General features: G+C 35.7%; 1 protein-coding gene across 8 annotated transcripts in view; it reads right to left on the bottom strand.

The window, feature by feature from the left end:
* The window catches only part of LOC121863242 (TATA-binding protein-associated factor 2N-like), a 103,531-nt gene that overhangs the window by 70,574 nt on the left and 19,772 nt on the right, over positions 1 to 13,185 (bottom strand). For all 8 annotated transcript variants that reach the window (XR_006088362.1, XM_042361754.1, XM_042361753.1 and 5 more), the window contains one exon: positions 7,176 to 7,339. Coding sequence is in view for 7 of the 8 variants with exons in the window: in XM_042361754.1 (XP_042217688.1) it covers positions 7,176 to 7,339 (164 nt within the window). In the remaining variant the exon portion in view is untranslated. The remainder of the gene's footprint in view (positions 1 to 7,175; positions 7,340 to 13,185) is intronic.

Consider the following 13,185-nt stretch of genomic DNA (forward strand, 5'->3'; position numbering starts at 1 on the left):
TTTTTCCTAACCTAACCTCTTCTATATTACTTGTTTGTTCATACCATCATAAAGTTAAGATCAAATTTTTACTACAACATAGTTGTGTGTCGTCAAAAAGTGGAGTTTGGGGGTCGGGCCAGTCTCTATTGGAATTAATCCCATATGTTCTGTTGTTCACTTAACGCGGTTTTCACTTAACGCTGTACCCTGTGGGTTCAATTGACCGCGTAAAGCGGGGCACAACTGTATATCAAGCACAGTATGAATAGAATATCACAAATATAGGAGTATTTTAACCAAAAACTACTAAAAAAACGAGTAACATATCTTGAACATCGGAAGGCAAGGTAAAGTCTTTTGTTTTCATGTAGTTTATCCTAATTTACATTGAAATGCATTACGTTTCAGCAAAACTACTATTTATTTCTGAGAATATGGAAATGTAATATTTTGCTGAAATGACGTACGTATTACAGTGGAAAGTGACAAAAGCAATGACTCGCTTTCTTTCGTTCAAAAGATGTTACCGTAATCGCTTTTCGAATGGTTTTCAGTTAAAAAACTGTTGTATTACAATAATATTCTATCCTAATTCACTTGTGATGCAACAGTTTTTAACTGAAAACCATTCGAAAAGCGATTACGGTAATATCTTTTGAACGAAAGAAAGCGAAAGTCATTGTTTTCGTCACTTTCCACTGTAATACGTACGTCATTTCAGCAGAAATATTTCATTTTCGTGAATGTAGTATATCAAGCACAGTATGAATATAATATCATTGTAATATAACAGTATTTTAACCGAAAACTATTAAAAAAGCGAGTAACATCTCTTGAACATTCGAAGGTTAGGTAAAGTCTTTTGTTTTCGTCATGTATTTTATCCTATTTTACATTGATATACATCACGTTTCAGCAAAACTACTATTTATTTCTGAGAATATATTCATTCAGGCACAGTTTAGGTAAAATATACATGTGCTGTAACATTTTTTTAATTGAAAACGATTCAAAAAACACGTACCCTCTAGCCCTGCTCAAGGAGAAGACTGGGAGGAGCTGTTTGGTGCTTAAGACGATGACAAGGAAAATGATTTTGATGGATTTTAATGAAAATATTCAGAAAGACCCTGGCACTGTCAAGGAAAGTGGCTGCTGAAGGCTTCCGGGACATGGCAGAGGACGAGATTAGGGAGCTAATTGAAGAGCACGACACTGAGCTGACCGAGGAGGATCTACAGGAGTTAGTAGACTCAGGCAAGGAAGAGGAAGCGAAAGGGAAAGAGGATGAGGAAGAGCACCAAGAAATAACATTGGAGAAGTTGGGGGAGATGACCAGGAATATTGAGGCACTGAAAAACCTGGCCTATAGTATGGACCCCTCCATGGTGCGTGCCCTGAAATTCATGCGAGGGATGGATGACGTTTTCGCTCCATACAAAAACATCATGGAAGAAATGAATGAAAGAGACGACAACTCCCCATCACCATGTTCTTTGATCACCGAAGGAGAGATTTAACACCATCAATCACTGGCGGCAGTGAGGAAGCAGCTGAATCCACCGTCGCCCCCACTTCACCACCCGTTATGGAATTGAGTGACGATGAGCCCGATGACCCCCGTCCTGTCGCCGAGGATAGGTACTGTACAGTAAAGTGAAATTTTTATCTCTTTTTTTTAATAGCTTTTCTTGCCATGTTTATTGTTTGTAAAAATGCACAGCACAGTACAGTTCAGTACTGTACATAGGAAGTGGAGGTGCAGTTATTCACAAAACATTTGTGTTCGTTGTCGGCAGTAGTGACGGGGAGGAGGCAGAGGGGGTGGAGGAGGCAGAGGGGGTGGAGGAGGCAGAGGGGGTGGAGGAGGCAGAGGAGGTGGAGGAGGCAGAGGAGGGAGCGAGTTGGGAGGAGTGGTGACCTTGGACGCGGGAGCAGGGACGAGTGGAGATGCCAGCCAGTACATTACGGGCGTATTAATTGTTTTTATAGCTATTTTTGCATTTTAATATTAAATATTGTACATTACGTTTCAACAAAACTACCATTTATTTCTGAGAACATGGAAATGTATTATTTTTGCTGAAATGATGTACGTATTACAGTGGAAAGTGGGATAAAATTGTGACGAAAGCAATGACTTTCTCTTTCTTTCGTTCAAAAGATGTTACCGTAATCGCTTTTCGAATGGTTTTCAGTTGTGGGATTATAAGGCTAATGATAGGATAGAATATTATTGTAATACAGCACGAGTACAACAGTTTTTTAACTGAAAACCATTCGAAAAGCGATTACTGTAAAATCTTTTGAATAACGAAAGAAAGCGAAAGTCATTGTTTTCGTCTTTCCACTGTAATATGTACGTCATTCCAGCAAAAATATTATATTTCCATATTTATTTCTGAGAATACCTATATTCATTCAGTCACAGTTAAGGTAAAATATACTTGTGATGTAATATTTTAATGAAAATACGGTATCGTAGTTTTCTTTTGTTTCAAATTTAATTAACAAAGATTGATGTTTCAAATGTAATGAACAAAAATTTATGTACAGTATCTATAAATAAACTTCAATAAATGAATACTTTGTTTTACATCGTCCTGTGCTGCCATACCATGGATTTGGCTACTTTGGGCTTGCTATGATGACGCAAGAGGTCTGCCCTGGCAACTGTGCCGACACTCACAGCTGGTGGTGCGTTGGTGCATCGTTTCCATTGTTTACTGGTAGTTACTGGTAAATATTTTTCAACCTAACGAAACTATTACCCGTTCAGAGGTCGAGCCCCAATTTTTTGCCAAATAATTTGGTCTTAAAAACTTGAACTACACACAGGTATATACGGTAAATAAGGACATGGGGGGACCAGGTTATTTTTTTTGGGGGGGGGGGGCAGCACCACATATACGCGGATTTTTAACATCCACGGGTATCTCTGTTACGTAACCCCCGCGTATGTTAAGGACCGACTGTACCACTCCTATACGTACTTATATTATGAAAGAGAAGGAAAAGCAAACAAGACAAATGTGTGTAGGCAGTAAGTACTAATGATAAAATAAGGCAAACTAGTTGAATTTATGATGAATAGAAGGAACTGGAACATTTTTACTTCAGTAAAATGAAGTTGCAAAGTAAATAAGAGGTGTACACATGCAGTACTGTACAGTGATATCCTTGTTAGCCGGAACAATTGGTGCAGAGCACTTCCGGGAATGAGAGATTTCCGGCTAACCAGGCAACTTTCTCAAACCCAGAAAAATCCTCCAACCCTGTAAATATTTCTTGTTACTGGAAATACTTTCCGAATGTCTAAGCTATGCATCTTGCACAGACAAACACTAGCCCACATCCTCAGAATGTGTCTGTGTGCTGGGGAGTTTTAGAGTCTAAACTACCAGTCTGTAAAACCAGTTCTAATTAAGTTAGAAACTCCATTTGCTAACTAAAATAATCCAGAATGCTGTAGTTTATCTTAAAGTTTGGTTAAACAAATATATTTAAAAACTAAAAATCCATATATGGTTGTGAATGAAGCTGCATTACAGCAAAGACTGGTATTTTCCACTCCCATGCAGCTGTGGGGGATTAGTGGGTTTCGTGTGACTGACCTGACCTGACAATGTCAGGTGGAGGTAAGATAGGATTTTTTTTATTTGCCACCCCCCCCCCCCTACATCCTGTGTAAGGTGAAGCGCAGAAGCATTTACAGCGCCCAACAGAGAAGCATGCTAAGTTCATGCTTGCCTTTATGTCTCATGAGTTAAGGGAGTAGAAGCCTGAAGAGTCAATGGTTTTTTATGTCATCAAGTTATTGGAAGCTCCAACAACTCTCCCTGAATACGAATTCGCAACTTTCGATTTACAACAGGTACCTACATCACTGCTAGTTATATTAGAGGTCTCATATTACAGTACTGGACCTTCTGATACAATGTCAGGTCACCCATTGTTGGATGGGGAATTAGTGGGTCTCAGGACCTGAAAATGTCTTGAATAAGCATGAAAGCTAAAATACAGCATTTTTTATACTTGCTGTACACTTATCGCAATGTGTCCCCTCAACATTACGTTACATAACATTTTAAAAGATGGAGTGAGAAAGCAAGGTGTGGGTGATTAGAGAGATGGAGTGGAAAGGAGTGGTAACATGCACCAGTGTTGCCAAGCAGTAAGCTCCTCAACAGCTGTTCTTTTAATTCACCACCAAGCAGTTAACCACGCATAAATTTATGTCATACAATATGGGATTGTGTGGGTGGTGTTAGGGTGTCTGCCTCCCTCCAACTCATTGTCTCACACAAAAGACTGTAAACTAGATGTTAGATGTTGTCTGTGTGTGTATGATGTGGTGTTGGGGTATTAATTAATGAATTAATAAATAATCAATTTTATATCGTAAATGACAGTCGTTTGATGAATAGTAGCGTACTGTACTACAATTGTCACTACTATTCATCAAACTACTGTACTGTCATCAAGGTTTATGAATGGCAAGGGGTTTAATTTGTTTGCTTATAAAATGTCACTCACTTGACTTGGGAGAAAATAACTTGCATTGCTGGAATTCTTGTAAGATAATGATTAATTTAAGTACTGTATAAACATCCCCTATTTTGCACCAGACATAATAAGTTTAGTAATTAACTTAGCACATTTGAGTACAGGTTGTGATAATTTATGTTTTTGTAGTTTCAAAGCATTGTGACATCACTACTGTATAATGCATCTCCAAATGCCCTGGTTTATTCATTGATCAGTTGTCTAAGTGCAAAAGTCGCCCAGTTGAGCCATCATGTATCAATTAATTTTAAAATAGAAATTATAATGTAAAATGTTATAAGACAATGGTTTAGTAGTGCTGTTAATACGTGTGTTGTCTACGTGTCTTGGAATGTCTCCTCACCACCTGACTCCTGAACAAACTCTTCTCAACTTATTCAAATTCTACAATGTGCTTGGCAAGCTCAAAACACACACACATGAGAATTAAGACAACAAGCGTCCAGTGAGGGTCTTGTTGTGTGACTGTGGAGGCAAATTAAAAGATCAGCTGTTGAGGAGCTTATCGCTTGGCAACACTAGTGCATGTTACACTCCATCTCTCTCATCACCCACATATTTCTGCTTTCTCACTCCACATTTTAAAATAGTATGTAATATAATGTTGAAGGGATACAACTCTGCTCATTTATTCTTATACTTATCACACTCTCCCTAAAAATACTTGAGGTTTTGTGTTTATTCAAGACATCTTCAGGTCATGAAACCCACTAATCCCTAACCCAAGTAAGGGTGACCTGACATTCCATCAGAAGGTCAGTAATATGAGACCACTAATTCCCCACCCTACCTCCACCTGACATTGAGTCAGGTCAGGTCCCTTCCAAAAATACTTAACTTTCGTATTTATTCAAGATATTTTCAGAAAATGCTCTCAATTTTCTACCTCGGAAGATTTGTTCCCAAAGCTGGATTATTTTTTTAATTCCGGTTTGTGAATGATTTTCCGAGCAAATTTCAATTCCAGCTATTGGAGAGTTCCGGGTTTGAGGGATTCCGGCTAACGTAAATATTAATGTACATACCCTGTACTAAGACAAGTGAGGTGTGATATATCAGAGGCATCTAAAGGATGAGTTTATAAAAGAGGGATTTTACTGTATGCTTGACAGAAAATTAAAATGTACTGTATGATGAACGACATACAATACACGGATTGAAAGGAAATCAAACAATATTTGACCATTATTTGAAAAAAGTGAAAATAAAAGTAACTGCAAGCTTTTGAACAAGAGAGAATTCAGGAAATGAAAATAATGTTATAGAAGTTGGTAAGCTCAAGGGACAGAATGTGGCTTAAAGATTTAAAGACACACTCAAAAGAAATCATATCCATGTCAATAAAGATAAAGTGGGAGAGATTAAGGAAATATGAAAGCATGCCATTCTGAAACGGTGCAGTTAGGCCTGTGGTGTGTGGGTACATGAGGATAAAAACAAAAACAATAAAAGGCTAGTTTGGCTTGTAATTAGGAAGGGTACAGTATATGTGTCAGCCCCAAATAAAGAGTGATGAATGTTGGGGGGAACACGCAAGACTCAGGAATCCTTCATGCACACTTCTGATGGCAAACACGAACTGGAGGACCAATATTAAATAGGAATTTTCAATTACAACACCAGGAATATATATATGAAACACCAGGAATATACTGTATATGAATTATTGACTACCGTACAGTGCAGTATAAAGTTCATTACAGGCTGGGCAGATTATGTGGAACATTTATTTGTCCTGGGCAAGTGACATTCGAAATTTACTTGCCAAATATTTTGTTCTATTTACCTTGACAAATTTTGGAGGAAAATTTGCTTACCCATTTTTTATGGGAAAAGTTAAATAAATATTTTAAAATAATCAAATATATTATGTGTATTAGCTCACAGATCACTTGTGTCATTTAAATGCCCTTTACCCTCAACCTTCTCCATCCAGTGGTGTTTGAAGAACCCAATCAATTTTCCTTGCTTCTTATTCATGTCGATATTTTCACCTCAATTTGTATCACAACTCTGCTTACACAGTAATCAGTGGGAGCTATTATACAGATTTTCATATCAGGTCACTGAGAATACTCATAAAAATAGGAAGGATCAGCTGTGAAGTCACTGAGGCTGTAGCACAAGTCTGTGCCTTCTTAGCCCAGACTTCTTAGCATTGAGAAAACATTGATGTTAGAGTTTACCTCAACTGTGACGTCACTATATGGCATCAGGTGAAGCACACCTCACTAGTTAGACATGTATGGGTCACTCACCACCTAATAAATATCCTATTTGGATATATTTTCCTCTTAAAACATAAACCAATGCACAAGTTAAGTGCTGGGAACACGAGCATGAAAAATTACTTGTCCGGCCCCTAGTCCAGCCACTGCTAATCTGACAGACTGGTTAAGAGTGAAAGTGAACTAAAGCAGTGATGAGAATACGTGAAGAATAATGTGAAGAATAAAGACATAAATATCAGTTTGAATTTACACAATGAATGAACTGAAGTGTTTCAGGTACTGTATATGGGATTGGCTGTGTCAGCATAAGGAACAATGAGTGGTGAAATACATCATAGACTATCTGAAAAATATCTTATCTACCATTCACTTCAAATGTTTAATACATCCACTGACCCTCATGTCTTCCAGAAGGTCCTGCCATATAAACAGGAGACCTTCGATGGGAACCTCGAGGAGATCTGGATCTTGACCGTGACCTGGAACGAGACCTACGATCTCGCCTCTCACGTTCCCGGTCTCTGTCACGTCTCCCTGGTTCTCGTTCACGGGAATGAGATCTGCGAAGAGGAAAAACAGGTACGGTAATTGTCTAAGTTCCTGATAACATATGAGAATAAAGTAATTCGTTTACTGCATTAATACTTGTTAAATTGCTAAATCATTTGTCCTTCCATGGTCATCCCATTTATGAACTCAGTAGTGTTAACCCCATAAAAAAGTAAAATACCCAGTTATGATCCTCCTGCTAATGGCAGGGATTTGAAAGCAATATAAAAATTTACACTAACTAATTAATAATCTAGGACCATGCTTAGGAGCCACTGAAGAGGGATATTGGCCAGTACTATTACAAATATGATAGGGATATATGTGCTCAAGGAAGGTGATAAAGAGAAGCTGCTTCTCCACTAAGACAATAAAAGCAACCAGGACACCGGAGATAACACCAGTCTGCTTGTTATATGTTGTTGATGGCCTCAGTTATGTCCAGCATCCATTATACAGAGGAGTTACCGTATTTTATGGCATATAAGGCGCACAGCCATATAAGAAGCACCCCCCATTTTAGCAGGAAGTATTTAGGAAAAAACTTTTGTGTGTATTTTCCTCCTGCAGCCATAGTTTTCTTAAAACAGTATACAGTACTCAGTACCAGTAAATGAGGAATAAATAAAAATAATACCAATAAATAAGTTACAACAAAAAATACTGTACAGTGAACCCTCAAAGATCCGAACTAAAGGGGGGACCACCTGTCTGAAAAAGCCGATTGTCCGAATCTTCCGGAGAATGTACTAAATGTATAAAAACGATAAATAATGAAATAAAAAAAAACCACCAAATACAGTACATATTATCCTGACTACTGGGGTCAGTTATACAGACTTTTTCCTGTGAAAAAGCCATAATTCTGAACAACATTTTACTGAACTCATTTTAAATCAAATGTACTACACTACAGGACTAAAAAAAATTCTTTTCTTGCAAAATATGAAATATCTATACTCAAATTATTTGCTATCTTGCAAGGATTCCAGTAATGGAAGCTATATTCTGCTAAGTTTAGTCTGTGAAATTTTATAAGATAAAAACTTTAAGCCTAAAACTACCTTCACCACCTCAGAAGGGGGAGGTGAGGTTGACAGCCAGGCAGGGGGGAGGTATTTACCAGCCGGCAACGAAGGTTACCTAGTGGTATTTATTTATTTGTAATATAGAGGGAGTTTAAGTTTTTTGCTTATAAATGTCACTGAACTGACTTGGGAGAATATAAATTACATTGCTGGAATTCTTGTCAGATATTGATTAATTTAAATATAAACATACTATAGTTTGCACAACACAAAATTTTTGTAATTATTTAGTACATTTGAGTACAGTACAGGGTTGCCCTTTGGACAATTATTTCTTTTACTTTTTTTCACAATATGTATTAAGGATAGTGTGAGCATATAAATAAGCAAAGATAAATGAAAAAAGTTACATATGTCTACCCAATAATACGAGTTGAAAAACTTGTAATAAAATGTACTACATAAAAGAACTAAAAATTGGATATCTTGTGTAATATATATATATATATATATATATATATATATATATATATATATATATATATATATACAGTGAGTTCTGCTATAACGCGTGTTTTGATAACGCGAATTTGCTCTAACGCGATTTATGAATTAGGAACAATATTTGTATAACGCGAACGCTTGTTTGCTATAACGCGATTTTTGCTTACTATTTCTCCAATTTTGTGGTATTAACTGTGAATATGGTAAAGAAGAATATCTCCAAGAAGCGTTCTGGTGATAGAATTCCCGGTGATGATCGTAAGAAAGGATATAACACTTGAAGAGAAGCTCGATGTTATCAACCTCAAAATCACCCTTCTCCCCCATCAAGTTACATTCATATTTTGTCAAGGTAAAGTATTACATTTACTGTATGATTTCATTATTAGATATGAATGTAACATTTATTTAGACTGTGCTATCCTTTGTGTTAGGCTAACTACTAAATTTTTTCGATTTCGAGTAATCTGCACCTAACCCTATTTTCTCCATAAGCCCTGTTATTTCTATTACGCGATTTTCTATAACACGATATTTTACAAGAACACAATTATCGCGTTATAGCAGAACTACTGTATATATATATATATATATATATATATATATATATATATATATATATATATATATATATATATATATATATATATATATATATATATATATATATATATATATATATATATATATATATATATATATATATATATATATATATATATATATATATATATATATATATATATATATATATATATATATATATATATATATATATACACACACACACAGTGGTCCCTCGGTTAACGAGCACAACCCGTTCCAGCAGGTTGCTCGTTAACCGAAAAACTCGTTAACCGAAACCATTGTTTGAATGGGTTTTTGGGTAATTGGTTCCAGCTCACCGAAAATTGCCTAAATTCAACAAAAAAGGTAGAAAAGTTCACTTACTTTGAGGTGCGTATGTAGAAGGCTCCTGGATGATAATGATGATGGGAATTAGAATGGGGGTGGAGGAGAAGGAAGAAGAGAAGGCATTGGGGTGGAAGAGAAGTCACCCCATGGCACCATTTCACCCATAAAATTTTAGTTCTCTTGGTGTATTTCAAGATTATTTTCTTTAAATCAACACTGCACTGCATTATATATTGTCAATATGTAAAATATATTTCAAAATGACCAATAATTTGCTTGGAAACACAGAAAAAAGAAGCGTTTAGTTGAAGAGAGTCTCAAGCAAGATGTTACCTCCACTGAAAACAGAGAGAGATTAACGCCTGTCTGGTGTGTTAACGGGCTGGATGGCACGCCAGAAACTAGTTTCTTTACCTTCAATTATGTTCAATAATTGTTAAAACGACTAAAAAAGTTAATATTAAACTTTTAAAATTATTGAATAGTATAAACTTCTTGATATTTCCTAAAATAGTAAGGAATTTAAGCCCTAAAACCGATTACTGTATTGGCGGACTAATACTACAACTGGTGGACCGCCAAATGCAAGCGAAAACATGTTGAAGTCGGCTCGTAAACAACTCGTTAATCGAGGGATTGCTCGTTAACCGAAGTTAAGAATCTTATGGAAGGTAAATCGTTAACCGAAATCTCGTTAACCGAGGCGCTTGTTAACCGAGGGACCACTGTACCTGTATAAACAAGCTATATTTGCATTAGACATAACAATTTTAGTACCGTAATCATTTAGTACATGTACAATACAGGTTTGCACTTAGGTCCATTGTTACTGTACAATATTGACTAAATTCACTAGATAACGTACGCCTGGCCGCACAATCTATAAGAATACACCATGCATATGTGACTGTGCCCGTTCTAGGGCCATTTAAGTTCGCTACGTCCCATTATTTGAATGCTTTTTTTTTTCAATTTAAATTTTAATTGTTTATTCCTTCACAGAGGAAGCGGGATCCTAGTGCTGTCACTTGGTACCCCTGTACCATAACACCAGAAGCAACTGGCCAGTCTCACAAGTATATACAGTACAGTACAGTCATCCCCTGGTTATCGCGCCTAATTGGAACCCCACCGATAAAGAAAGTACAGAACCTATGGGATTTATTCTAATTGGTTCATTTACCCAAGACCCAACCCCAAGTTTCCCATCTTATGACCATTTATACCCACTAAATATATATATAATGTTATGGTAAATATCATAAACACACATAGGCATGGCTAGGTTTATTACAAAGTGATGAAAAGGGTACGCTTAATATTGTAGTCCACAAAACATGTAGCTATGCTTTTTTTATTTGGTCCCCCATCATACGAGTAGTTTTCTCTCACATCAGGACGCCTGAGTCCTCCGTTTTCTCTCTTAATCTTAAGAGTGCACCAGAGACTTCACTATTCTTAGTAATGCCACAGAATTTGAAATTGCAACCCCAATTGCAACTGGGGGTGCAATTGTTGAGGCAACTAGATATGTCTGATTACAGCAAATGTGTTATTGTCAATTTGTAGGTGAAAGATTTTATCCTCAATAGATGTAGGTTAACATTACACCTGGAGGCAAATACCCAAGGAAGGAAGCATATTCTTTTAACACATAATAATATCTGACCAGTATGGGGAGGATCATCGTGTCTCCTCAGGGGGTCGTGGCGTGGTGGTCCAGCAGGCGTCACAGATTTGAGGCGATATCTTGATCGGATGGTTGTTAAATTGAGACGTTAACTTGGTAGCAAGACTGTGTGTATGTATGTATGTATGTATGTATATATATATATATATATATATATATATATATATATATATATATATATATATATATATATATATATATATATATATATATATATATATATATATATATATATATATATATATATATATATATATATATATATATATATATATATATATATATATATGATTAACCCTCACTTTCTGTGATTATTATAACCCGGGAGAATTACTGTGGAAAGTGAGGCAGTGTAAAGAGTGAATAACATAACATATGAGGATTGGTGAAATAAGGTCAGGCCGACCCCTGACTCACTTTTTCCAACACAATACCTGTGTTCTAGTAAAAATAACATCTTAATTTTATGATGGTACATGCACACAATTAATACTTAAGAGAAATAGAGAAATACAGTCGCCAAGTTAATGTCCATTCGAATAATGGACACGACTCCCTCCCCCTCTTCTCACACTACACTGCCGGCTCTTCCCTCTGAGAAATTTTGGGGGGAAAACCAGGTATAGTAATAAATAATACCTCAAACTAAAGTTAGGGTAATATAATTGACATTGCTGGATTCCTTGTAAGACCAGGAATATTTTGAATATAAATGTCATATATTTTTCACAAAAGATAACATATTTACTCAGATTAAACATTTTATCTAAAATTTGCATGTCTAATGCAAAATATATGATGTTTATATTCAAAATGATCAAATTGTAAGAATCCCAGCTATGTAAATTATATTCTGGCCGGGTAATTTGTATGAATTTTATGAGCTAAAACAAATATCTTCAGTTAATAAAAAAAAAATATTCTTCACGACACTATCTGTCAATCAAAGTACCCCACCTTGCCTTCCCCCCTCTTCCAACCGCGCGGTCAGTCCCAACCCTCCCCCCCACACCCCACCAATCCTCCCTTCAAGAGAAGAGTGGGTGAAAAAAATAAATTTTAACATTTTGTATTAAATAATACCTCAGATTAAAGTTAGGATAATATATTTGACATTGCTGGATTCCTTGTAAGACCAGGAATATTTTGAATATAAACGTCATATATTTTGCACAAAAGATAACATACTCAGAGTGAACATTTTATCTAAAAATTTTATGTCTAATGCAAAATATATGATGTTTATATTCAAAATGATCATCAAATTGTAAGAATTCCAGCAATGTAAATTATATTCTGGCCGGGTAATTTGTATGAATTTTATAAGGAGCTAAATTAAAAAAATTATACTTCACCGTGTAAGGTACACCCACACATGAATGTGAGCATCCTGGGTTAATAGGGCACAGTGCAAGCGTGGAAAAGCGGAATGTAGGACGTAAAGTGAGGTTGACTGTGTATATATATATATATATATATATATATATATATATATATATATATATATATATATATATATATATATATATATATATATATATATATATATATATATATATATATATATATATATATATATATATATATATATATATATATATATATATATATATATATATATATATATATATATGCTGATAACCACAAGGAAAGAAAGCCACGAGAGTTCCCAAAGGCGCTTTAAGTGTAATTCACATCTTCAGGGGGTGTAAGGAAGCTG

Source organism: Homarus americanus, unplaced genomic scaffold (genome assembly GCF_018991925.1).
Source record: "Homarus americanus isolate GMGI-L3 unplaced genomic scaffold, GMGI_Hamer_2.0 scaffold46197, whole genome shotgun sequence".
Taxonomy (NCBI): Eukaryota; Metazoa; Arthropoda; class Malacostraca; order Decapoda; family Nephropidae; genus Homarus; species Homarus americanus.